The following is a 27,069-nucleotide window of genomic DNA, read 5'->3' on the forward strand; positions in this document are numbered from 1 at the left end:
CAAGGGGTCTAATCTTGGTGGAAAGGAAACCTGCAGCCTCCTGGGCCTGTGGAGCAGCTTAGAAAAGGAATTTTTCTACCTACTACCTTCAGGTAAAGCTGCGAAGCTGACTTAATACAGGAGACAAACCTTGGGAGGCAAATCTCCCATGCCTGCAGCCTGCCAGTTCCCTGTGTATGCCCCCATGTAGGAGAGTTCAAGGAAAAACGCAGCTCTGCTGTCCTGAAGCAGAGTTTTGTCAGGCCTCAGCCAGCCTGTCCTTATGCTGGCTGGGGAGCTTCTCCAAAACCTGGCTGTCAGCATCACCATGCAGGCAGCTGTGTGTTGAGACAACCTAGTCCTCCTGCTCTGGGAGCACTTAGCTTTAACTATATAAAACAAAATGCAGGCAAGAGCACAGCTGGGTGTCTTCCTCTAGTCTGGTATCTAGCTTCTCCCTTCCCTGACCATGGCCTGTGAGTGTAAATCACTTCCTTCTACTCTGCCTGCTCTCTCTTCCTCTCTTAAATAGTCTGTGTTTTAACTCTAGCTCCCTGTCTTAACACAATCCTTGTGTTATGCTTTTTTCTTCACCCAACCTCCCCCCCCCCCCCCCTTAAAGCCACACAAGTCATTTTGATGCTGGAAACCTCAGCAAGAAATATTTTATTTTTCTTTCCAGTACAAACAGTCTTTCAGCTTTTAAAATCTGAACAAATGTACAAGGTTTTAAAAACAATAAAACACAGCCTCTTACCAGGATCACTTGCCAACCCCCTCGGAAGCCTGCCCAGTGTAAGAACAATCACACGGGCGCAGTCTCCTTCCCTCTTTGCAAGCAAAAAAAATGCCCTATTTTACACAAAGATCATTCACTTTTTAAGCACAAATAGCTGAGAACTGAAATACAAACTGTCCATATTTTCAAGTGAGTAGTCAGGAATAGTCCAAACATAGCACCATTTTCTGGAAGGTTGACTTCTTCCTTGCTCCTCCTGTCCTAGCTTTGTTACCAACATCCCAGCTCCCTCTGTGCTGGAGGGAACTGTTCCTATTCAGCCGCTCTCCAAACCAAGCTGTGGCTTACTGGCCTGCCTGGAAATCCCGTTAGCCTGGCACTTGGTTAATTTTTCCTCTCTGGTTGCTGCAGCCCTTTTTCTCCCTGTTGTGACAAGATGTGGAGGTTGGCTTGGGCAGGAGGCTCTTCTGGGGTGAGGGCTCCCTGGACTATCAAACAGGGCCAAGGGCTGGCTTGAAACCCCTGCCTTTGGCTGGGGCTTAAACTGTCTTTGTGGTCTAACAGCCTTTTCTTTGGGATGTCCAAAGGCAGCTGGATGTTGCTCCTCATCTCCTTCCTCCCTCAGCTGGAAAAGAGTCTCAGCAGCAGCAGTGTAGCCCCAAATCAGCAAAGTCCAGAGCAGAGTGAGCAGATTTTGCTGCTGTGAGCGTCCCTCAGCCCGAGCAGGCATGGGGTAAGAGCGTGGTGGGAGGCTTGGTCTGCTTGTACTGCTGGCTGGATGTCCTAAGCTCATGCGGTGGGAGAAAATGTTTCTACCATGCCAGGGTAACATGACATGGCCAGCAGAACTTGGTGATCCTTGTGGTTCCTCTCCGCCTTGGAGCCTGTGTTTGAAGGAGCTAACTCAGCTTGGATGGGATGGGATGGAGGAGAAAAGTTGTCCCTATTGCACCTCTGCCAGGCATCGCTGCCACTTTGTGCCGGTGGGAGCAGAGAGCAGCCCTTGGGTGGATGCCGCAGGCTGTGCGTGGTGCTCGCCGCTCCCACAGTGTGTCCTGACCCAGGAAACCAAGCTGGGGAAGAGCAAGGACACAGGGCAGGGCAACAGGGGGCAGTGGGGCTGAAGGCTAGCTGGGGTGAAAGGCTTAATTAGCTGCAGCGCTGAGTCCATGGAAAAACACATTCCTGTGCTATAAAGTGCCAGAGCTGGTCAAATAGAGGCTCTTTAATTTCCTCTTTGTCCTTTCTGGTAATAAAGTCCCTATGGGCTGAGCAGCGGAGGCGGCCTGTGCCTGGCCTCTCCAAGGAGGTGGATTTTGTGGGGAATGGCTGTGTGGGACAGGCACCAGCTTCCCACAGCAAATCTGGAGTCACTCAGGTGCCTGTATGGCCTTTTCCAGTCTGTGTTTTCATGGGAAAACAGAGTGAAATTGGGCACATCACCTAGGTCTCTTGTATCTCCTCCAGCCCAGACCCTTGAGTGGAGGTCAACCCTTCCCCATAGCTGAGCTGAGGAGAGGTCTTGGCTCACTTCTCAGAGATGCTGTGAGCGATCCCTGCCTTCCTCTTCCTCGACGCTCACCACAGGAGCAGGTTCCCTGGCAGCATTAGCAGGTGAAAGTGAGGAGGAAGCAGGCTCGTGCTCCCGCGCTGCTGGAAAGGGAAACACGGTGACTCCCTGCAGAATGGGGGCCTTCTCGCTCTTGCAGCTGGGCTTCACCTGCCTTGCGAGGACGAGGGAACCTGTGTTCACAGTTTAAGCAATAAAACAGAAGAGTGCCAGAGCTGGAGGACAGGACTGCTCTTTAGGCACCTACAGACACGTGTGTCTTCAGTAACGCGCAAAGAGCTGTGGCCCATCAGGGAAGACACAAGCCTTCCGCAACCCGTTGTGCCAGTCCCAAGTGCAACCGGAGAGCGAAGTACAGTGGGCTTGCAAAGCACAGCACCGCCGAGGCACTGCATGGCCTTCCCGCAAACGCCGCTGTGGCAATCGTTGACTGCTTGGCATGGTTTTTCAAAATAGGGCCCGGGGGGGGGGGGGGGGGCGGCACCAAGAGAAAACTTTGCAATTGGACAAGCACCATGACAGTGGATTGTTCAAAAAATATATATACATATATATATGTTTTCCTAATGCATATCCTCATATGCTCTGTGGTGCATGTGCGTTTGCATGAAGTGAGCAGTATAAATGGATTTACCTTACACAAGGAGGGCTGACATCTCGAAGAGGGGAATACAGTTCCCGGGGGGATGTGAGAATACATGTTTTCTTTGAAATCCACAATTCCTGTGGCGAGTTTTGCTGCCTGTAAGGAGCCCTGGCTCTCTTTACTCCCTGGATTAAGATGCAGGTGGTCTTTAGGTCAGAGAAACTCTATTCCTCAACTCACAACTACAGAGTTTTATTCTTCAAGAAGCGATAAATCCACAAAATAAAAAAAATGTTCCCGCCTCCAGCTTCCTCTTGAATTGCCCTTCTGGGGTCATCAGTCCAGGAGCCAAAACAACACCCCCAGCTACACAGGCAGGCGCCTTGCTACGTGGGGGTCAGAACAGCTGCTAAATGTCAGGAGGAAAGTACGGTAATGGCAAAGGGGAAGGCAGGGCTGGTAAGTTTTAAAAAAAGGGGATGGGGAAGAAGGGTTTGTAGCAGCTTTTTAATTTATCTTTTAATTTAAAAAATATCCAAAGAACTGTTGTCACACTGGAGTCAGTCTATGATATAAGTTAATTCTGTTCTTCAAGGCAGGGAGGAGAAGAAAGAAGTGAGTTTCAGGATGGCTAATGCTGCTTTCTGTCTGCCTGCTCCTCCAAGTGGCTGACCTGCTCTGCCAGCTCGGAGACTTTGGCTTGACAGTCAAGCAGGTTGTCCTTCAGTCCTGTTATTTCCTGAGAGTGGGCAGCCAGGGTCCCATTCATATGGTCCATGTAGTCCCACAGGCTGCCTGTGTGTTTCTCCAGTTCATCCCTGATGACGTCCAGGCTTCCCGTGACGGCACCCAGCCTGCCACACACGGTCTCCACCCGGGCCACCCGGTCATCGAAGTGAGCGATCTCCCGCTGCAGGTCATGGGCCACGCTTTTGCAGGAGCTCAGGTCACTGACAATCCTGGCTTTGAGTCGCTCCAAGTCTCCCTTGAGGTTCAGGACACGCCGGTTGCTGAAGAAGAGCTGGGAGCCTTGGTCGCTGACTTTCTCCTGGATGGAGTGGACCTCATCTTCGATCTTCCGCTCATACTCATCCAGTGAGGAGTTGACGTGTGTCACAGTGTCTGAGTACTGGGAGACAGAGTCCTTGAGCCCTGTCAGAGACTTGCTCATGGTATTCAGGTTGATCTTTAGCAAGGTGATCTCCCCTTGCAAAGCTCCTGATGCTTCTTCCTCAATTCGCCGCTGGATCTCCAAGATGGTGGCATTCAGCTTGCTCAGGAGGTCGTAGTTGCTGTCCATCCGGAGGAGCAAGTCCTGGTTCTTGTTCTGGCAGTCTTCGATCTCCGTCCGGAAGGTCTCCACATCTTTGGAGGCAGAGGTGCAGCCCAGGGAACAAGTGCTTTCCAGCATGATGAGGCGATTCTGCAACACCTCCAATCTCTCGTCTGTACGCTTCCTCATGCTAGCAAGCTCCCCCTCCAGCACAGGCACCACTGCTCCGTCCATGCCCACAGGAGCACTGATGTTGTTCAGCTCCCCCACAATGGTCATGAACCTGTCCTCCAAGGTTTGCATTTTGTCTTCAAAGGCAGTCCTCATGCCATCCACCTCTGCTACCACTGTGCCTCTCATGCTGTCCTCTATACTGGAGCAGCAGCTCCCTGTTTCTCTTTCTGTAGCATTGAGTCTGGCTTCCAGATCCTCAAAGCGCCCTTCAAAGAGGTTCTCTAGGGTGACAGTGGAGACTTCTCCATCCAGCCGTGAGTGTAAGTTCTTCTGGGACTCGGAGATGCTGTGCAGGCCTTTCTCCAGGATGTTCATACGATCAAGGAGGTAGTCCAGGTTGCTGCAGCAGCTTTCCACCACTGTCAGCCCTTGGATCTGGGTCTCCAGCTGGGAGATCTCTTTCTTGATCTCTAACTCCTTCCCGTCCAGCGTCTGCTGCAGCCGCAGGTTGGCAGCTTTCTCCTCCTCACACTGCTGCTGCACCTCTTGGATCCGGAAGTCACACGTGGTCTGGATCTTCCCCAGCTTCTTCTCAAAGCCGTCGAGCAGCTCTCCACGCAGGTTGCTCAGCCGGGTGTCTACATACTCCTCCAGCAGGTCAATAGAGGTGAGGGGTGAGGGCCGGGCTGACTCCAGCAGGTGCTTGATCTGCCCATCGTGGTCCAGGACCATGCCATGAACCTCATGCAGCAAGTCTGCCTTGTTTTTCAGCACGTCGCTCACCTCTGTCACTTTGGTCAGGATCTCCCCCACGGGAGGGTATGTGGCGATGTCAGCCTTGTCTGCTACATCCACCAGGCCATCAGGAATGATGCCAAAGCCCACCGTTGAGTCAGGCACACCGGGGCTGTTCATCAGGGACCCAATCATCTTGGTGGTGTCCTCACGGATAGCCAGCCGCAGGCGGTCACCCAGGCCGCTCACCATGGTGTGCAGGCTGTCATAGGCCTGGGAGAGGCGCCTCACCTCCTCTTCCAGCCGATCCAGGCGGTCTCCAAAAAGGCCAGGCAACTTTCTACCTGCACAGGAAAAGAAATAGAGAAGGGATAGTCAGGGCTGATGCTCTTTAGTCTCCTTCCTGTGCTATCTTCTTGATTTGAGTCCTTTTCCATACTAACTAACATTAGCTCCTGCCTCCCTCTTGTTACCATTTCACCCAAATATCAACCCCCAGTTCCTCTTTTTCCCCTAATGTCCCTAATGAGAACAGTCTCAAAGTGACAGGGAAAATCTTCTTCCTTTCATTGTGTGGGATCAGGCCCTCTGTTCCCAAGTTCAAGAACAGGTGATGAGAACAGTCTGGGGGAGCTTTCTCTCAAAACACACTCTAGCTACCCTAAAATTAATGGAGAAATGCTTTCAAGCAATGAGGAAAGGCAATTCTGAAGTGGTATATTTTGAGAAAAAACAGATTTAAAAAAAGGTAAGTAAGTGATTCTCAAACCAATGAAATGTCAGTTCTCTGATCAGGAAGCAGGTCACTAACTGAAGGCTTGCCAAATTTGTCCCCTGTGTTGGAACAGAAGAAATGGGGAGGCTTGTAACCAAGGACTGCAGAGTGGGCTTTCCTGGAGTACCTTGCAATGTGAAGCATGAGAGAGGTCTCACCATATGGATTCTTCTTTGGTCCTGGAAACAGGTCAGGGTGGCTTTTCGGATGGGGAGGAACTCTAGGAATTGGAAACATCTTTTGCCCAGGAGACATTTTAGGGCTGGGATGCTGGGGCAGGAGGCCAGGTTGGTCAGTTGGGTTGTCATGGCACCCTTCTCCCATGAAGCCTGGACAGCACCTCCAGGCCAGCTCCGTCACTGTCTTGTAGCCAATCTTGTATTTGGGTCTGAAGAAGGTGCGGTACCTTTCCAGAAGAGGGAAGGGAGAGAGAAGACAGTTTAGAAAGACAATCTAGACTCCAAGCAATGCAGAAGAGAGTGGTCATGGGTCATGTCGGCTGTGCACAACCAGGCATCTTGGAAAGTCTGGCCAAGGCTCAAGTTCTTCATCAGCAGAGCACTGCCTGCCTCCTCAAAGAGCTCCTTCTGCACCATTGCACAGTGTAGCATCAGCAATACCTTTCTGGGGACACAGTTCATTAACTGGCACTCCAAAAACATTTGCCCACCCTCTCCAGGGTAGCACACAGCAAGGGTAGGAACTCTCCCCAACAAGCTGATAATACAACTAGACAAGACTGAGAAATACCCTGGGGGTGTGAGGAGAGAGCACCTGCGCAGAGCCATCACTTATGTATTTATTTGTGGGGTTTTTGAGCAGAAGGCTTGTTAGTAGCTTCCTTTTTTTTTTTTTATTTATTTATTTATTTTTATTAATGGAACTCCTCATGCTAGTTTGGAACAGTTTGCTAGCTTTGGACGCTAGCTTGTGGGTGTGACTGACCTGAGAATCTCCTAGGAGGGTAAAAATCCTCTTCTCAACTCTATTCTTCAGATCTCTGGGAGGGTTGAAATACTTTTGGAAAAGTACTTCCTCTATGCTTCTTGTTCTCTCTGCCCTGCTGTCCCCAAGCAGGGCTGCACTAGGAAGTGAACAGAGTTTATCCAGCCCTGAATGGGGCACTGCCCACTTTCATATGCAGCAGCAAGGCTAGTGCCCACCTCCTTGCTTGATGTGACACTAACTCCCTCCCTTTCTGCTCTTGCTCTAAGGAAGTCAATAGCCCCATTTCCACAGGGAGGACTCAGCTGCTCCCAGCTCTTTCAAACTGCTTTCACATGAGGAATCTAGAGCCCTCGCATGGGCAGGGATCGGATGGGACATAGCTAGCACCTGCACTCCCTGCTCCCACTCAAGCTGAGTTACAGAGCCGAAGACAGCACGATTTTCACCGCCTCTGAAATGCCAACATTTTGAAGCTGCTTTTGGAAGTTTCCAGTCTAAATTTACCGAGAGGCTTAAAAATCCTGACGTTTGTTGTTTTGAAAAAACACGCACAGTTCAGCCCTTGTTCTTCTCCAGCACACTCAGCAGAAGGCCTTGGAGGAGACTGGCACAAACATCCTTGCTGTATAGACGTAGGTCCAGAGGAGTGCACTCGGAGCTATGCGGCAGCTCGGGCAGCATGTGGGTTCGCACCCCAAGGTCCCTCCGTGCCCCTGCCCCATTCTGCAGCCTCTGGGAGACGCTGCTTCCCCGGCATAAGTGTAACACCAAGCACATATGGCTACCTCAGTACATAACATGGGGAAATAAACTCCCAGGGAGGGCAAGATGAAAATTCAGCCCCAAAACCCTTCATCCTTTGGATCACTTTGAAATTGCTCAACATTGACACTTTCCCAAAGACAGGGGTGTTTTCAGACAGCTTGCTTCAGCCAGGACTTTTTCTGCTGATTTTGGTTTGGTCTTCAAACCTGCCTCTCTGTTGAGGTCTAGTAACTCCCCACTCTTCACACTCCAGTGAAAGGGAAATGGTGTTGTTCATCTGTCAAACACCAGAGGAAGAGGCTTTTCTTGTCACAAAATACCCAGCAGGTTTTGGTGCTACAGGACATGGCATGGGCTGGGCCATATCTCCAGAGACCTGCATTGCAATCCTTCACTTAACGCCCACTCATCCCCATGCACGAATGAGCCACAGCTCCTGCAGCTTTCGAGGCACTGCTGAGAACTGCCACACTCTAGTTTTTGGTGGAAAAAAAATCTCAAAGTGGGGAAAGGAGAGAAAACATGGCCCAGGCTGCACAGGCAGATCCCACTGGGCATCAGTACATGGCCAGGCAGCGTGCCCAATTCAAGCAAAGGTATTTCCACCAGCCCTGCCCAGTCTCTGCAAGGAGGAGAAAGCCTGCCATGCCTCGGCTGCCTTCAGCTTGCTATGGGACGGTGGGGTTGGCAAGCTTGTCTTCTTGGAAGCACCAGGCTTCAAAAAGCAGTCAGCGCTGAGGACCACTGCTCTCATGTCCTTCTGGCAAGCTGCCAGAGTGCCTCGCTGTCCTGGAGCTCTGTGCTCACCACTGGAGTAAGGAAGAAAAAAAAAGAAAAAAAAAAAGTGGATACAGTGGCTGGAAAAACTAGCTCTTCTTTTTGTTATTTCTCTTCACAGAAGCTTCCAAGTTTCTATGGTCTTTCCTTCTTTCTTAGTGTGTAGAAACCTGCCTGAAAATGTCGTGGCATGCAGAAAAGGCAGGAAACTGTGGAACCCAGCCATTGCCAATAACAAGACCAGTCTCAGCCTCTCCTTGGCCGTCCAGGCTGCAGCTTGGTGCTCCCTCTCGTCCAGCAGAGCCCAGGCTGCGAACAGAGGGTGAGCGTGGCAGCCAGAGGACAGGGCATCTTCATGTCCCACCACCTTCGCACAGGAACCCAGAGCCCTTCGGCACCTCCACACCCTTCTCCAAACAGCGGCAAGGGAAAGCATTTATTGCGGCTGCACAAACACTTGCTGATGGCCCAAAGTGCCTGGAAAAAACATGTCTCCACCTCATGTGTGGATGCAGCATCACAGGCTGTGCAGAAAGTTCAGCTGGCAGGTGCAGCATCCTTCTGGAAATACAGTTTTTGCATCCGCATTTGTTTGAGGGGCTGGAGATGGGCCAGGTGGCAGCAAGGAACTGGACATGGCAGCACCTGGGGGGCTGGTTGCAAGGTCAGAGCACCTGGCTTCCCACAGTCACCACCAGAGCAGCGCCGGGCGGTGTCCTTCCTGCCGTGCCTCCTCCTCGACCAGCTGCCACCCCTCCACCGCACTGCGACTCGGGGCAGACCTCTTCTTTAGCTCCTCCGGCCGTTCCGCGGGCAGTTGGTCTGGGTCTGTTCCCACGGGCACTGCGGGCAAGCCGCGATACCGCGGAGCTGGGAGATGCTCTGTGGATCTCTTCCACAGGAACCGGCGGCTGCAGGATGTCCTAAACCCCCAAATGCTGGAAAAACGCTTGTGATGGGAGCAAGGAAAGAAAACGTCGATGAGCGGGTACGACAGCCCTTCTCTGCCGGGCCAGGCCGTGCGCCGAGCCCCGGCACTGTCGGCACGCGGCGAGCCCTGCCAGCTCCAGCAAAAGCCCCTTTCAGCCCCACTTGCCCTGGGGCTCGGCTCTGCTGCTCGCAGCGGGCTCGGGGAGGATGGGGGAGTGCTGTGTTTGGGCATGGAGCAGCATCCCAGGCCAGGGCTCGTGGTGAAACACAGAGCCCTAGTGTCCGCCGTCGCCTGGCTCCTGCCCAGCGGGGTGTTTCCCTGCAGCATTTATTAGGTGGCAAAAAACTTTGCCAATATTTTCCTGGGTGAGGAAGCCCTCAGCCAGCCCCAACCACAGGCTCCGCTTCCTTTTCCTCTCACTCTCTCACCTAGTTGCTATCTCTCTGCCAAATTGGAGGTCTCTGACACAGTGCTCCCCTCCGCACACCCCTGCTTCCCATGAAAACGTCACATTTCTGGCGAGAGACAGCACTCCCTCTCTCGTGGCCAAAAGTCAAGTACGGGGTTGCCCGGGGTGTTAGTGCCCTTCCCCACCATCCCACCAGGGGCCGCGGGACAGCTGTGATCTGAAGCCAGGGAAGGACCCCAAGGAAGTGAGAGGTGCCACCCGTCGCCCAGCGCCCCACGGTACTCACAGCACTTTGCCGGGGCACTTGGGTCCCCAGCTGCACTTGTGGTACTCGGCCTTGATGTAGCTCTCGGCCCCGTCCTGCAGCGTGCACGTCACGTTGCGCTGCACCACGTAGGCGCAGTAGCTCCTAGGGGAAAGCACAGCGAGACACCGTCACCCCCTGCCGCAGGGACCAGCGAGGACGGAGAGCATCATCTCAGGCCACTCAACCGCACGGCAGTCCCGGTCCAGCCCTGGCTTTCCCTGCCCTGGCTAATATTGCTAGCGAGGTCCCTGGTGGGGTGAGGCAGCTAGAGGGCCCTCCCGACCCACACATCTGCTGGGAGGAGGCATCTGCCACCGCCACTGACCTGGAAAAGGGACAGCAAGAGGGCTCAGGGGGAGGGCTGGGAATGGGAACACAGTGAAGGGTCCCCGAATGACCAGGCTGGTTCCTGGGTGCAGACAGGCAGTGGTCAGGCAGGTGCTGCCAGTTTGGCACGGCTAACCAAATTGCATCCCTCCTCCAGAGCGGCCCCACACACTCCAGCTTTTGCCACCTTCACCTGAGCAGCTCTGGAAAGCCCCAAAAGGAGCAGACTCTGCCCAGACCCTCTCACGCGCTGCCATGTGCCCTCTGGATGCCAGCCGAGGCCAGTCGGCAGCGGGACCTGGCTTCCGTCACGGTGGCAAATCCCAGCCCCGAGGTGCTTTTTCCTTGGTGTAAGTGGCTCCAGGTATTTCTCCGCTGGGTGACAGGAGCGCAGCTAAATCCTTACACCCTTCAACACAGCTCTGCTCGGCCTCAGCTCTGCTGGGGTCTCAGCCTCGGGACAGCATCCTCGCCCACAAGATCCCTCTGAGCTGGTGGCTTCCCCGTGCATTGCTCCCCCACGCTCCTCCGGCTCTGGGGACGGGGCAGCGGGCAGCCCTGGCTGGCAGCCCCTCAGCAGTCAAGCCTTCCCCGAGAAATCTGTCTCTTGGTGCTGGAAACAGGCTGTGCACGCTCTCCTGGGGCATCCTCTGATATTTCGCCAGGCTGCAATTTCAGGAAACCCAGAGCCGCTTCGGACCAGAGCGGGCTCGCCTGCAGTCCTGCCGCTCTGCAAGCGCGCTGCCTCCGCTGTGGGCACCGCTGCATCCACCCCGGCACTGGGGTTAGCCGAGGCTGCATTCAGTGCAGCACGGTCTTGGCGGTGAGACGGGCTGTGGGACAAGCAAAGCCCCACCAGCAAGGGCACTTACAGGAATAGCTCCCCGCAAATAGCTCCAGCAGGGTCTGGCAGGGGTGGAGGGTCCTCCTCTGCCTCCTGACGTGCAGCCAGAGCTGGGGCCGAGCCTGAAAAGCCCACGGACGCTGCTGCAGTTACACATGCCACGCTCAGGCCCAGTGTGCTGCAGCCATCGGGGAGGAGATCCAGGCTGCCCGCTCTCCAGGACCACGGCAGGACCACAGCTCCCTCCACCACGGGGGCAGTGGCTGGAAACCCCTTGGCTCCCCCAGACATGCGGAATTACCCAAGCCTGCCTGCAGCAGAATGACATCTCCAGCAAGGAGCAGAGCCTCCTCCCTCCTGCCACCCCACCTGCAGCTGGATGCCCCAGGGAGCCGGGTAGCTCCCACGGGTGCAAGCCTGCTCCGGAGCCAAGCGGCAAACTCTGTGTGCCGAGGAGGTCGCTGGGAGGAAGGCCGTGTGGGAGGGATCCCGGAGCGCTGCTGGGGCAGATGGAGGCCGAGCTTGTTCCAGCTGGAGGCAGGGCTGCAGGGAGGAGCAGATGCACTTGGTCTGCAGGGGCAGAGACAGCAGGGGTGTGCAGCGAGGCAGCAATTTAGGGCACAGGGATGCAGCAGATGTCAGAGCGGGAGGAAGAAGGGCGCAGGCACACAGCTCAGAGCCGAGGTGGAGGGTCAGTAGGCCGGAGCAGATGGGCTGGAGCGAGCTCCTGGTGCACGGGAGGTGTTGCTCAGCGACACCAGAGGACCCAGCTCTTCCCGTGCGAGGTGGGTTTGCTGCTGTTCAGGTGCCTGGCCACAAGCTAGGAAGCAGCTGCAGCTCCCTCAGCACCGCCTGTGCTAGCAGAGAGGCAGGAGGCCCTTGTGTGGCCTGGGAGAGCAGCCTTGGGTGCTCACCAGAGACATGAGTTGCAGGGGTCTCAGCCTAGCTCTTACTAGCTCTTGGTATCAAGATGGTCCAGATGTTGTTCAGGTGCCTCTGGCAGGTAATGGCAATGGAAGGAAGGGACTGAGACAGCTGCACTGGAGCAGAAGGGCTTGAGGAGAAGGACAGGGAGGGATAAGGGGGGATCGCAGTCAGGAGCCTGTGGTGTCCTGTGTGCATGTGTGTAGCCCTCTAGCAGCAGCCCTCTGCTTTGAGCTTGCTTGAGCAACCTCTCTGAAGGAACAAGACGAACAACTGTGGCCCCTTGGCCCCAGCCAAGCGCAGGCCAGCCTCACGTCTGCCTGGGGAAGGGAGCAAGTTTGGAGCCTGCCAGGATGATCATGGAGGGAAAAGGGTCCTGATGGCCCGTGACTGGAGAAGCTGCTACGTGTCCCTGTGCCTGCAGCACTGTCACCCTCTGAGGACAGCACGGTGGGGCTCCAGCTCACCCTGCCCCAGCACTGTCACGGTCCTGAGCATGGCCACAGCAAATGGAGCAGAGAGGGGAGAAAGGCGAAGGAAGCAGAAGCACTGCGGACACCAGCACAAAGCAGAGTATATCCCCCCGCACCAAGGCCTGCCATAAAGCCCCCCCATGCCTCTGTTTTTGGAGGCCAAGCTACAAGCAGGCTCCAAGAGCCTTGCGTGGGGCAAGAAGCAGGGCATAAACAGGGGGCCCACAGCTCCCTGGGCTCATCTTACTTCTCAACCCTGGTTCTCCCCATCACTGGTCAGCTTCTCCCAGCAAGGCCCTCCTGCCCACCACAGCTCCCCTCCATGGAGCACCCAGGTCCCCTCTCTAAGGATTCTCCTCCTGCCCCTGTGACAGGCACCGCGGTTCCCAGTAGTGACCAGCACTTCCAGCCTGCCCAAGGGCAAGCGGCTCTACCCTGGCAAGAGGCTGCCGGGCTCACAGCGTGTGCAGGGGTCGGTTCTGCTCCCTGCACTCCGTAAAATGAGTCATTCGTCTTTACATAGGGCTATTCAAGAACTAAGGCCAGCAACTTTTCCTAGCTGGAGGGAAGGAAGGTCATGTGTGCATGTGTATGGAAATTTAGAATCACTATCTATCCATAAATCCAGGATCCACTGCTAAACACACTGCAAAAGCCCTCTAAGTAAGCTAGTAGCCAAAACAGGCAGATCTGCAGGCCACTAGGAATAAGTAATGCCTCCCTGTGACTACCCAGATAAAAGGTTGGGGCTGTTCTGGCTTGCTCCTTTTTAGAGATCCCTTTCCTTCTCACCCACCTGTGGCTAGCAGTTTTATAGCTCCAGCCTGATGTTTTAAGAGTGAGCAGCTGGAAAATGTTACGGGTTTTGGAAACCTTTCACTGGCATTGCCAGTATTGTTCGTTTTGAATGTTACTTTATTCCTTTCAGCTTGTTCATAACACCACATCCTTCCCTTTTCAAAGAAGATAGATAGAAACGATTCTAGCAAACAAGCACCGAGGGAAGCGAGCCCCCACCAGCGTAACTCCCTCTTTGTGATCAAATGGAAAAAGTCTCTTGTACACTTCAAGCTCACATTCCTCTTCTGCCTGAGCTTTCTAGGTTATTTAAAAACATATTTAAACTCTAGTAAGTCCCTGTTTTACAAGCAAATGAGTAAATTCACATTTCCTCGAACCGAGCTGCATTTTCACATGTACATCTGTGCATGGCCATCCCTCCCTCCCGCACATCACCCCCTGTCCCCTCACAAGCCTGTGTCACGCAGAACAGGTACACACACCTCACCCCATCAACACACACACACACCACCCCCGGGAACACATGCACGCATCCCCGCTCTCATGGACACACACCCCAGCCCAGTCCTACGCAGGACTGCAGCACACATGTCCCTCCAGCGCACACACACCACCCTTTCCTTCATGGAAGTAAAACCCCTGCACACCCCACGCCGAGGGGACCCCCAGCACTCCCAGCCTTACTCTGCATGGGGAGGGGTGCGCAAACACACACGGACACCCTGCCCCAGAGCTCACCCTGCTCCAGTGCTGAGCGCCAGCCCCCAGCAGCCAGTGCCCAGTAAGGGGTGCGCGGTCGGTACCCACGCTCGGTGCCCAGCAAGGGGTGCCCACAGCCGGGACCAGGGGCTGGCACCCACGGCCGGTGCCCAGCAAGGGGTGCCCATGGACAGTACCCCGGGGTCGGCGCTTGGCAGGGGGTGCCCGCGGTCGGTGCTCGGTAAGCAGTGCCCGCGGTCCACGCCTGGCAGCCGCTGCCCGGTGACGGGTGCCTGGTGCACGGTACCGGCGGATGGCGCCCGCCGAGCCCCGCCGCCCGGCCGCTGCCCGCGGTCCGCGCCGCTACCCGGTGCCCGACGGCCGCGGCGCCAGCGCCACCGCGCGGGCGGCACCCGACGGCCGGTGCCCGCGGCCCGCGCCCGGGACCGGGTGCCCGACGGCCGGGGCCGGTGCCCGCCGGACGCGCGGAGCGGCGGACGGGAGTCGCTTACTTGTGCTTGCCCACGGGCTTGCCGGGGCCGAGCTGCGGGCTGGAGCCGGCCGTGTAGAGGCTGTACCTGCCGCCGTAGGGCAGGGGGGCGGCGGGGGGGTAGAAGGCGCCCTTGGCATCGGCGAGGGCCAGCAGCGTCCCCAGGGAGAGGCAGGCGAGCAGAGCCCCGCGGCGGCGCGGCGCCCGCGCCCTGCGCATGGTCCCGGGCCGGCGGCGGCGGCGGCGGCGGCAGCGGGACGCGGCGGGACCGGACGGGGCGGCCGCGGGCCCCGCCGGGACGGCGCTGCGGAGGGGGCCGGAGCGCCGCCCGCTGCGCCCTGCCCTGCCCTGCCCTGCCCTGCCCTGCCCGGCGGCACACGCTGCTCCGCCGCCCGCCCGCTCCCCTTTAGTACCGCGGCGGCGGGGGCGGGCCGCGCTCCTGCTCCCCGCCCTCCGCCCGCCACCGACCCCGGCCCCGGCCCCGGCCCCGGCCCCGGCCCCGCGGGCGGGGAGGTGGCGCGGCCCCGCCGGGCTGGGATCCCCCGCGCCGCCCGCCCCCGCCCCGGCGACGCTGGGCAGGAGCGCGGCCCCCGCCCGGGCTCGCCCCAAGGCTGCCCCTCCTCGCCCGGCACCGGGAACCGGGTGCTCGCCCTGCCTCCGCTAGCAGGTGCATCTCCGCACGCCCCGTCTGCCCCGGGAGCCACCGCGTACCTGCGCGGCCCCTCCTTGGCGCGGCCCCGGAGGCCTGCTCGCCCTCGCCCAGGAGCGGAGGCGAGGAGCAGGGCTGGAGGCACCTTGACTCAGCCCCTTGGACATGTTCCGCAGATGGCAGCTGCCAATCAGCTGGCTGGTACCAGCCTGTGCATCAGGCACCGCCACCAAGGGCCTGGTGAATCCAGCACCTGGATTTTTCAGAAGGGGCAAGAAAGAAGTGGCACCAGTTTGGAGCCACCTACAGCCCTTCCTTCAGCTTTGGTTGGAGGCTCCCTGTTTGCTTTTCCAAGTGCCCTGGTGCACTGGCACGGAGTGCAGCAGCCTGTTCTCTGTACGCGTTCCAGGAAAGAGGGAAGAAATTGTTGGCCTTTCTCTGAGGACCAGTGAATCTCACACAGCCAAACACATTTCCTCATAGGTGGCTTCCGAAGGTGAGCTCAGGCCTCCAACCCTTCCTGAGCGCTGTGGAGACCCCTGCTTACACCTGAGGTGAGCCTTGGCAGTGGGTGCTGGATGCTGAACACCCTACCCTGCCCTGGCACCTCTGCCTAGGCGCCACATCGTTAACCACAGAGGAATAAAATCTGGCACCTTTCCCGACCCTCCAGCAGAGCAGTGATCATGGTCATTTGCACGGATTGGCTTTACCACTGGGTGAGTAGGAAAAGGGAGAAGAGAGGACATCCTGCCCAAGGCACTGGACACTTGGGAGCTGTGGGGGGTGCAGCAGGGTCCAGGCCATGGGGTAACATCCCTGGTGAGATCCAATAGAGGTTAGCCCATATCCACGTGAAGGTGAGGCCATCACACCACTGCCTGCTGGGGAGCACATGATTTTGTCATATCAGAAGCAGATCCTGGGCTGAGCATCCTGCTGCCCTGGGACACTCACAGCCCTGGGCACAGCACCAATCCCATGCTGGGAGTTTGCTGCAGGCTCTTGTCTGGCAGAGGCCAGTCCCAAGTCAGCTCGGGGAGGGAAAAAACACAGTGAGGCGTGCAGTGCTTTTCTTAAACTCTTGGAGGAAAAGCAAGAAGTGGCTGAGAAAGGGTGGATGGATGGGATTCCAAATGCAGGAGTGAACCTGCTGCTAGGGGAAAGAGACGTCAAGGCTTGGAATGATACAGAGACAATAAGATACTGAGACAAATGGCCATTTTCAGGTAGAAGGAGCCTTTGGCTAGGTCTGAGGTGAATACAAAAACACTGGCAGAAGAAAATCCATTGGAGAGCCACGCTAGGGGAGGAACACTAGAAAGACGAGGCAGGAAACCAAAAAGAGGAAGTTTGTGTAATGAACCAATGCATCCTTTCAAATTGCCTTTTTGATTAGGTTCCCTTGTCTCCATTCAGTCTGCTTCAGGGTATTGCTGCAAGCCGTTAAGCATTTGTCAGGTTACACCCCAGAGGTGGCTGCATTATGATTTCTACATGGTATATTTGGCAATACATGAAGCGGTTCTCATCCAGCTGGTGTATCTGATTGTTACGGTCCTCTGGGATATTGCCGGAGGGACAGTCTATAAGCAACTCTATAAAAACAAACAAAAGCCTACAGAGCCTGTGTGGTTTAATGCTGGATGCCAAAGTTGAGAACTAACCTCGCACACAGCCCTAATTCTTTCCCTTGTGCGCAGGGAGTAAGACCCAGTTTTAATAATAGTGTTGCATGTGTGTGTCTGAGGCTTCAGGAAAAAACATCTGTCATTGCACACTTGCAAAAAAAGCCCTTGATCCTGTCTTTCTAAACTATATTGTAATGACTGGGCACAACAGGGCAGAGTTAATGTTGCTCATTCATTCTCGCTGACCTGGGTCTTTGAGGAAACATGGTATAAGCCATTGCACTTGTAGGCGCATGGATGCGTGTGTGTACCTGTCCCTGCTGTCCAATCCCAATAACTTTTGAACCTCTGGGTCACTTTCAGCCATATTTCGTAGACAGGCAGAATTCTCAGAGAGATTGAATTCCATTTATTGTTTTATTGTTTAATTGTTTTATGAAAAAAGGCATCTGAGCAGACAGAGAGCCAAGCTTGGGTCCCCACTGAGGAAACGGATTCACCGTGAACTCTATTATCAGACAACAAAGAATCCACATGGAGAAGCCCCTCATGAGTGCCTCAAACCATGGGAAAAACTTTCATGTGCCTTATTAGCCATGAACTAATCCAACCATGAGACACAGAGTGGCAGGAAACCAGGATTCATTAAGTCCCATTTCTCACCAAGCAGCTTGTTTTTGACTCTCTGATGCTCAGCCATGCTGCTGTCAGTCCTCATCTTGCAACGAGCCCTGGCCAGTCCCAGCAGCATGCCTGTGGCAGCGGAGCCTGGCTCTGGAGAACTCTTCACCTGGAGTGGAAATAGGAGACTCCTTCCTACGAGGCCATCCTCCTGACATGGCATGTCCTCTTCCTGTGAGGGGGTTAACAGAGAAAATGCCAAACTTCTTCATCCCCCATGAAGTGTGTGTGCTGAGCACAGAGCTCTCCAGCAAAGTGGAAGGGTTTGCAACCCAAACTACCGCTGAAATGCTCTGCAGTCCTGCTCACTGGTAAACTTCGGGTACACAGGTCAGGGAGCACCAGCCCTTGGTCATTCCCAGAGGAAAGCTGTGTTTCCTCTCTTGGCCTTGACTGGAGAATAAAGGGGATCGTATCAAAGCTGATGCTGAAGATCAAATCTGGACACTTAGTAAATCCAAGACCCTATGAAGGGATGTCCACAAGGGTACATGACCTTGGAGGCTGTGTCCATCCATGCCCTCCTGCAGCAGCTCAGCAAGTGACTAGAAAGCTTATTTCTCTGTCTGGACTGTCAGAAGTTGGTTATTTCACGGAGTTAAACTACTCATGAGAAGAGCTGGATCTCATCTGTCCTGCAGGATGCCAAGACTTTCAGGCTGTTATTACCCAGCTGGATGGTGATGGGTTCACTTTACTACATTGCAGTGGACACAGTGGACACAGCAGGCTCTGCCCTGCATTGTCACTTCACTAGAGAGACACAGGCAAACAGGTCCTGCCTGTGGTGCATCGAAGGGGACCCCAAAAGCTTCATACCAGTCCACCTTTAGGGTACGGCTTCTGGCTGCTGTCTGACTGTCCCAGACTTTGGTCACTGTACTGTGTAACTGTACTGTGTCCCTGTTCACAGCTATACTCAGGGCCAGTCTGGGGGTGAATGGATAGAAGTTCTCTATTAAGGATCCAGCTGAGATTTGGTCAAAAAGGGGGATTAAAGAGTGAGGAAGGATAAAGGGAGGGAGAGAAGCAGGGACATTGCACAGGACCGAAGAGGGACCCAGAAATGTGAGCTCAGTAGGACATGAGAGTCAATGCAGACGTGCTACGGGCCGCTCTTCCCCTGGCTCTGTCTCCTGGGAGGGCTGGGTGAACCACCGCAAGGCTAATTTCACAAGTGGATGACACCAAACAGTGACCTGTTCTGCTTCACATGGTTTTTAATTAACACCTGCATGGCCTCATCGGCTGAATAATTGCCTCTCTTCATGGGTCAACAAGCCAACAGCCCCTGACCTCCTTTTCCCACCTGGGTACAATGTTTAGTGTCTGCGCAGGGCAGGGCCCACCGCCTCAGCGCAGTGGGTGTGTGATCTCAAACCACCAAATCCTCCCTCCAGCCAATGCTGCAACAGAAGAAGTGATAGGACAGTCTGGGAACTCTTCAACATGGCTCACTCTTGGCTGGAACCAGCCCTGGCCATTCTAGTCCTGAGCTTTAAATAGTTTGGTAAGTTCACACTCCTGCCCACTGCCCTCTCCGCTCCTCTGCTCCTGCTGTGATGTCTAGGACCCCAACAACAGAGTTCATGGCGTTGGACTTCAGCTCCACCTGGGCACCTGTAGTATGACTAGTACCTGACACGTTGGTCTGGACCTGGTGTGGCTGAGACTAGACATCTCACAAGGAGCAGCCAGTGGAGCACCACAAACCTGGATCCAGGTTCAAAATGGTCTTGGTCCGTTGACCTTGGCCAAACAGTCTGAAATAAATAGACTGCATTCAAGGACTGCATTCTTGGAGGATGGAGAACAAGCACAGGTGGGACATATCAGCTGAGCATGTCGGGACAAGGAGGCCCAGGGTCTGCAGTGGTTCTGCAGGAAAGGATCCAGGCACAGAACACATCACAAGCTCAATGTGAGCTACCACTGCTGGAAAGGCAGCCACCACGCTGGGCAGTGTGGGATACACTGAGGGTCAGTGGTAGGAGTACAGTTGTCCTCTGTATTGCCAAGGGTAGGAGCAGATTGCAGCAAGGGAAACTTTAGTTGGATATTAATAAGAAAAAAATCTAGTAGTAAAGTTAATGCAGCCCTGGAGGAGACTGTATTGAGCCATCTGGAGATTTTAAAGGAGAGTTTAGATTAAAAAAAATCTGTCAGAACCAGTTTGGGGTAGGGAAGTGGATTGGATGACTTCCCAAGATGTCTCCCAGCCTGAGTTTTTCTGAGTATAAATTCATTTCCCAGCGTGGAGAGGCAAGAGAGCAGCCTAATTTAGAGGCAGAGTTTCTCCCTGTCAGTTCCCACTGGTTCAAAGACATTTCTTGATTTGGCACTCACAGAGGCCTTTGCCCTTGGCAGTGGGTTTGTGTCTGGGTGAGAGAGGGGAAAAGCCCAGCTTTCCAAGATGCACATCCAACAGGATCCATCTAAGGCTATCTCTGCCTTTTCAGTGTCTCTATGAAGACACTGCAGCTACACCACAGCTTTTTCCCAGCTCCCTGCTGGGGAGGGAAAGAACCCCTGGGAGGGACAGCGATGCTGTGTTGCCCAAACTGGCAGGCAAGATGCATTTCCCAAATGTCCTGGGGTAGCAGGCTAATGACAATGTGAATGAAGTATCATAATACCAGTGAGACACCAGCCCAAGGAGAACCATGTCTCCAGTGGGGCCTGCTGGGCCAGGAGTTCTCCAGGTGCTCCAGTTTCCAGACCAATGTAAGAGCTAAAACTGTGAGCTCAAGGAAGCCCGCCATGGAATGGCTCAGCTGCAGGAGGAGAAGCTCTTGCTGGCTCCCAGCACTGGCTTCAGCCACATCCTGGCTCCATGCTGGGCACGAACCATTTATCCTGTTCATGCAGGCAGGAGGCAGCTGTGGTCCAGCCAGTGGGATCAGAAAGCCAGAGCATGTCCCGTATGCTCCTGGTTTGGAGGTTGCCAAGGTTTTGTTCTGAATCAGACCCCAGCCCCACTCCCAAGGAATGGGAATGCTGTGTCCCCATACAGGCTATGGGGCTGGAAGACAGCACTGCTCAGGGCAGAGCAGCTACCTTGCATCAGCAGCAAAAACGCCTCTATGAGGAGCATCTGGGTTTGCTCAGGCTCCAGAGGAAGCTGTGGCCAGGGACTGAGAACAAACTCGCTTTCTTCGTGAGAAAATGCGGTGACTTGAAGTGGTCAGACAGTCTTATCTCTGGTTTCGAAAGCCACACGCTGATCGTTTGTCAAGATTAGCGCGTGCGGTAGAAGGGATGGAGCTGTTCCAAATCCTTGCTCAAATCTCTTCCCTGGGCTCAAGGCCATTCATAAAAATGCCAGAGCAGCAGCAGCAGCAGCAGCAGGCAGCACACGCTGGGGCTGTGGTTTGGGGAGGACCAGGAAGGGTCAACCACAGGTTAAACAAGCTCTGAATGGGGAGAATAATACTCAGGTTGCTTTATTTATATGTCCGTTAGCATCCCTCCTCCAGAAAAACACACAGGGAGGCTGTAAGGGGAGATTTAGGAAGGGCAAGGGGCAGGCAGGAGGTCTTGTGTGTGGGACAGGGGTGATGTGCTTAAAAGAGCATTTCCCAGCTGTGCCAGGATCCTGGGGAAGAGAGAGCATTACCAGGAAACAGCCGTGGAGACTGGCTCAGGGGGATGGAGCAGGACAAGTCGCCAGGAGCAGTCCTGAGCTGGCCTCACAGGGATGCACAGGGATGTAGGATGAGGAGGCTGAAGATCTAGCAGGGAGGATAGGATGAAGGAGGTGACACCCCCCCCCCCCCAGTAACCCCCAGGATGTTGCTAGCAGGTCCCTGGGGGCCTGGTTAGGCCTGGGCTTTGCTCTGGGGCAGGCAGAGCACCAGGGAGGAGCAGCCCTCATCTCAGCTGGTCCCCATCAGCTTGGGCTCAGCTGGGAAGGAGCTGGAGGACTTCTATAAAAGGCTGTGTGCACAAAGCTGGGGGGATTTTGGGCTGGGAGTGAGGAGCAGGAGGTTTCTAGGGCAGTGGCTGTGCATTTCTGCAGCTAGGGGATGAGAGAAAGGGCTGATCTGCAGGCAGGGGCAAAGATCTGGGACAGGGAAAGGGTGTCAACCCATCCCCATGCTCTTGCCAGGCTGGACTGCTCTGCAGGGAAGACAGAGGATAGTTAGGCACTTTTTTCCTACAAGCCTTATAGTTTTCAGTGTCTGAGGAGCCCTGGCTTTGGGAGACTTGCACAGTTTTGTGCTACCTGTTGGCCTGCAGGGCCAGGTGCGCTTGGGAAAGGTTCTCCTGAAGCAGCTCTGTGCTGCGTCCCAGCCTGTGTGTGCTGCGAGGCTGAGGAGAGGGTGTCTTCGGCAGGCGAAGATGACCTCATGTGCTACCGAAATAATTCAATCATTTCCACACCACCACAGGGGTTCAGCACTTGCACTTCAGACAGCCCTTTCCAACTCTTCTTTCGTCTAGGGGCTGTCCGTAGTGCAGGGAACCGCAGCCTGGCATTTCAACTTAAAGAAATGCCTCTAAAACTGGTACATTTGACCGCTTCTCCAGGGCTAGGCCAGGTCCTTTGCCATCTTTAAGGCTTCCCCCTTACTAATGAGTCAGGAGTGGCAGGTCGGGCTCTTCTGGATGCAAAAGCAGTCTGGCGGCTCTGTTGCCCAGCCTGGCGTGGAGGATGTCTTTCCTTGCTTGCGCCTCTCACCAGCTGCATTGGGAGGAGCCCTGGGCAGGAGCTGTATGTCCGGGCAGCCCAGCTCCTGCCTCTCCTGCGAACTGATGGCAGCAACCAGCCATTTAGCCATAAAACCTCTGCTTGGTGACCTCGTTGCTGTACACGGCGGCATACTTTTCCTCTGGGACCTCAGGAGTGTTGACGGATGTCAATATAGATGCACCTTGTACTGATTTTTTTAAAAGTCACCCAGCACCGCGGTGCAGCTGAGCTAATCGTAACCTCTCCTTTGCGCCCTGTCCCCGGCACCTGCAAAGCAAAGCGGTTGCCCCACGTCAAGCTGCGGGGCCGCGATGCTCGGAGGGGGTTGCGCGTGCCTGGTTCCTCGCGGGAGGACCGCCGGCTTCCCAGGCCAGCGACGGGGCTTTGCCCTCTGCAAAAATGACAACAGCTGAAACTCTGCTGTCCTCCACGTCGCTTCAGGCACGGGGGTGAGGTGGAGTTATTATCAGGCGCTGAAAGGGGCCCTTTGGGTGCCCGGCCGCAGCCAGCTCCGACCCGTCCTCCGAGGCGACTCGCAGGCACGCGTGTCGTGCGTGCGATGGGGAACAGCCATAAATAAGGCACAGTTATTTATGCATATGCAAAGGAGCAGGGAAGAAAGTGTAACCGATACCAGTTTGGGCTCCTTCCAGACCCGTTCAGAGCCGGGACCTCGCGGCTGCTTTTTGGCTTTGCCAGCTTCCCTTTGCAAGCAGCTGTTCCTGCGGGCCCTGCATCTGCGTTTGGCCTTCGGCAGGGTTTCTCTAATCCTCTTTCCCACTGTACAGCAACACGTGCGCGCCAAGGTCCCATTGACCCACCACCAAAAAAAAAAAGAGGAGGAAAACTTGATATCTTCTGCAAGTGAAATAGCTGGGGTTCAGTCTTGGAGAATTTCCCGAACTCTCAAGGAATTTCCTGATCTTAGGAATCTGCCAAAATTTGCGATCTGCTGCAGTTTGACTACACATATTTGCAGAGCACACGTTGCAGTGTTGTGTTTTGGTTTTCCACCCCTGTCTTGCAGGGCATGCTCTATCTGAACAGGTCAAAGAGACCAGAAGGAGAAGCCTCTCTTTGACTGCCTGCAATAATACACAGGGATTTCGTTAACATCCTCCCTCCCTTTATTTTGGGATCAAGGAGAGGTTTGATCCTGAATTCCCATACTGCTTCCCTGTGCCAAACCCCAGACTGTTCCTGCAGCCTTCATGTGAACATGGAAACTTGGGGGCAGTTGTAATACCTGGGGTGAGTGGTTCACTGGCAGTCCTGAAAATTAAGGGCAAGACCCCATATTGACTAACACTCCACACCTTTACACAAAATAATGCCCAAGACATCATTTGCACCAGAAACCAGCCTCTTTGTAGCTGGAGCTTGACATACGTGTGTTTATTGCACATATTTCAAAAGCAAACAGCCTGCTGGGTGGGAAAAGCACAGCCCTTCCCCTTAGAACAAACTCAAATGAAATTCCTTGACTGCTTTTTCCAAAAAATTAATGCTGGCTGGATTTTGACCAGGTTGTTTTTGACAAGCTTTATTCTGTGAAATCAACACCAAGTCAGGAACTGCTTAGATTGACTCTGAAAGAGGATTCGGCCAAAATTTTTCTCCCATATTTGAGGGGTAGTTAGAGACCAAAAAGCCTCCTGGACAGGAGCTGCCCCGACCTCGCCTTTCATCCTGCCCTGTCCGGAGGTGCTTTATCATCTCCTAAAGCTCGATTTCCTTCCCTGGAGCTGTGCAAAATCCCACTGGGCCATGGATGATGCTGGGGTCTGGGATGGTTTTTCCACTGGCTGCAGTGGACTTTGGGCCGGGCTGGTGGGATCAGCGCTGTTTTGCAAGTTTGGGGGAAAAACCCAGTCCCCCAGGCAAGGGGCCAGGATTTAACCCTTCAAACCACCATCCATTTCTCGGTGCCGACACCAGCTAGCCGCAGTGTCGCTGCTGCTGCCTCCACTTATGCTCCGGGCACCTCCTGCCCACGAGCCTCCGGATCTGTCGGCCGGGCCGGGGCCGAGCAGCGCCAGGTGCAGAGGAGCCCAGCGCGTCCCCGCCGCCGCGACGGGCTCCCTGCTTCCCCCGGCCGCCCCCCGTCCCGCCGCCCCGTCCCGCGCGCTCGGCGAGGGCGTTGCGAATCGTCGCCTTTGAGAGCGAGGAAAAGAAACCGGCGGGAGCACATGTGGCGGGCAGGGGGAAATCGCTGCTGCAAAGTAAGCAGCGCGCTTTAAAGAAGTGTTTGTCTGGGGTTTGTTTGGTTATCCTCTGGGTAATTTTACAGCTGAGGAGGCCGGGCCGCGCAGGCAGTGGCCCAAACAATATCCCCACTGTCTGAGCCGCTCGCGCCGCGCCGCTCGGCGGTGCTGGGGGGCGGAGGGAGACGGGGGAAGCGAAGTTGCTTTTACAGAGCGCAGCCCGAAAACGCCGTGCAGGACGTCCTGCAATTAAGACGTCGCTTTGAACGATCAAGTCACTCGGCTGTCAGGTTGAATAAACCTCCCGGCTCAGCCCGGGGCTGAGGGGAGGAGAAGGGACATTGCTGGGAAAAAAAACCCAACATCGTTTCTATTTGAATCACGGTTTCGGAGGTTGCGTCTCCGTGCTCCGGAGGCCTTCGGCTGCTCGCGGCAGAGGAGGCTGATGGGACGCCCGCTGGCAGCCAGTTCCTGCGAGCGGCACTTTGCCGGTGCCTGCGCGGAGCAAGGAGCAGGTCTGTCCCTGCCCCATGTCCATCTGCCCCCCGAGCCCGAGACCCAGCGCCGCCAGCCCATCCCACGGGGAGCCGGGTCTCCGAAACACGCCCCACTGGCTGGAGACTCACGGCGGCTTTTAAAAGCAGTCGGCAGAGGCTTTGGGGCAAATTCAGGGCTTTAGGGAAAGCAGCAGATCGTGCTGCCTGGGGAGGCGGTGCAGGGCTCTCGGCTCCATCCCGGGGTGACCGGCCGCTTCCCGCCAGCCTGCTCCCCCGTGCCCCCCCGGCAGCGTCCCACGGCCCGCGGCAGCCCTGCAGGACCCAGCGGCTCCTTCCCCGCGTCCCACCAAAGGACCATTTGTCCTACGGCCCTGACAGGTCCCAGGCTGAAATACCCGTGAAATCCAGAGTAAAAATTCCCCTGCCTTTTCAGAAGGCTGAGCGCAGCCCAAGCTGGAAACATGAGGGCTTGAAGCTCTCAGCGCTACGTGCAAATAGTTCACGTCGGCTCGTAGCCGTGTTCCCAAGAGCCGCAGCACTCGCCGCTCGCAGCCAGCTTGCGGGAGGATACCGATATTTCATGCAGACATGGCGAGAAACCAGCCCTGTTTCCCATTCACGCGGGGTGGCTCCGAAACAACATTAAGATCTGTCACAGCATATACGCGGCATCTGTGCAAATTGGCCTGACTGCCTAAATAATTCTGTATATATTTATAAACTGTGAGATGTAACGTTTTTTCCTGTTTACTTTTCGGTTGAATTCCTTGCTCAGGGAAATGAGAGCTGTACCGCGGCGGCTAGACACAACCATTGTATAGGGAAGGCACTGTACAAACTGTCCTGGAAAATTCTGCCAAAATGCCAGGCCATATCAGCCCCGATCTGCAGCCCCCCTCGGCCCTTCCCGCCCGCGCTCTCCCCTCCGTCCCCCCCAGCCCCCCGCCTCCGCCTCCAGCCCTCCGCACTGAACCAAACCCAGCCGGATGCTGCCAGACCAAGGGGGTGTTTGCAACATGTCCAAATATTAATGTGGAGGGTTTGCTGACCCGCGGAGCAGATGGGGACCCGCGGCAAGGACGGTGGACGGGAGGGAGGGGGAATTTTCCACTGGGCAATGATCGTTGGGAGTCACAGCTAGGCAAAGCTCCTCTGCAAATAATATCCGAAGAGCCCTCTGTCCCCTGGCTCCGCTTGGGACGTCCGTCATCACGTGCTGCCGGCGCTGAGCGACTCCAGCGCTGTGTCCGGAGCCGGGAGTGCGGGTGGAGGTGTGAATCCCACTACGGCGTCGGCTGGGAAGCGGCACCACACGCCGTCCCCGCAAGGACCTCCTGCGCACGGTCTCAACGCCCGGCGTGGGTGCTGTGCCTCACCAGGCTCTGGGTGCCCAGGACGGCTAAACAGGCTGGGCTTTCGCTGCCCTGGCGATCTGGGTCACTCCAGAGGGGCAGATTCCTGGGCTCTGCTCCTGCTTTCGGGCTTTTGGGCCACGGACACGGGATGGTGTCCCAGTTGCACAGGTGCTGCAGCGCCTATATCAGCTCTCCTGAGGCTCGTGCGGGTTCTGTGCTGAGCTCTCTAGAGTGTTTGGAGATCTTCAAGGTGTGCAATATATGCAAAATGACTGTCCCAAGGAAACGAGCCCACACGGGCCACCTGGACGGCCTGTACCAGCCAGAAATGCCGTCAGCACATGCCCAGCTCTGGCTGCAAACGGGGCCATAAACAGCAGCGCGGAGGGCCACGATCCGGTGGAGCCCGGGGTGAATGCATCTGCTGGGGAAAGAAGGGAAAGGAAATGAGAAAGGAGAAAAATGTCAAAGGTGAAACTTGAAAACCGCATGTGGCTGCTCGGCAGCCGGCGAAGGCAGGCGCACGGGTGCGCGCGGCCCATCGCACGCCGGGCGGGTTCGGCAGCACGCGCTCGCCCACGCTGCCCGCAGCTCTGCACCGCCGTGTTTGCTCCTGCGGCTTCGGCCGCCCGTCCCGCCTGGTCCGCGCTGCGCCCGCGTCAGAGCCGAGCGCCGCGTCCATCACTCCTGGCCTCCAATCCGTTACATCTGCTTGTAGTCTCCTTGCTTTTGATCCTATTTATATCATCTGTTCTATTTAAAACTTATTTCATGTCCATCACGGGCATGGTGTCATGTTTATTCATGGTCTTTTCACACTTGCTCCTATGCAC

At 55.6% G+C, this 27,069-nt stretch overlaps 1 protein-coding gene across 2 annotated transcripts; it reads right to left on the reverse strand.

The window, feature by feature from the left end:
• Window positions 1-613: 613 nt before the first annotated feature.
• Window positions 614-14,751, reverse strand: EMILIN3 (elastin microfibril interfacer 3). 2 transcript variants are annotated; one of them, XM_067307859.1, is made up of 4 exons: window positions 14,549-14,751; window positions 9,948-10,070; window positions 5,990-6,237; window positions 614-5,400 (listed from the first exon to the last, which is right to left on the reverse strand). In XM_067307859.1, the coding sequence occupies exons 1-4, from the start codon at window positions 14,743-14,745 to the stop codon at window positions 3,506-3,508; spliced, it is 2,463 nt and encodes an 820-aa protein (XP_067163960.1). In that variant the 5' UTR covers window positions 14,746-14,751; the 3' UTR covers window positions 614-3,505. The 2 variants fall into 2 exon arrangements, with proteins under 2 accessions (XP_067163960.1, XP_067163961.1); XM_067307860.1 differs by lacking the exon at window positions 9,948-10,070.
• Window positions 14,752-27,069: the final 12,318 nt, after the last annotated feature.

Source organism: Apteryx mantelli, chromosome 18 (genome assembly GCF_036417845.1).
Source record: "Apteryx mantelli isolate bAptMan1 chromosome 18, bAptMan1.hap1, whole genome shotgun sequence".
Classification (NCBI taxonomy): domain Eukaryota; kingdom Metazoa; phylum Chordata; class Aves; order Apterygiformes; family Apterygidae; genus Apteryx; species Apteryx mantelli.

Bases quoted from the DNA above. Each gene is read 5' to 3' on its own strand.
- EMILIN3 (XM_067307859.1), bottom strand. From the start codon at position 14,745: ATGCGCAGGGCGCGGGCGCCGCGCCGCCGCGGGGCTCTGCTCGCCTGC. The intron at 10,071-14,548 runs GTAAGCGACTCC...GCTTTCCCCTAG, and splicing joins AAGCCCGTGGGCAAGCACAA to GAGCTACTGCGCCTACGTGG. The intron at 5,401-5,989 runs GTGAGACCTCTC...TTTCCTGTGCAG, and splicing joins ACCAAAGAAGAATCCATATG to GTAGAAAGTTGCCTGGCCTT.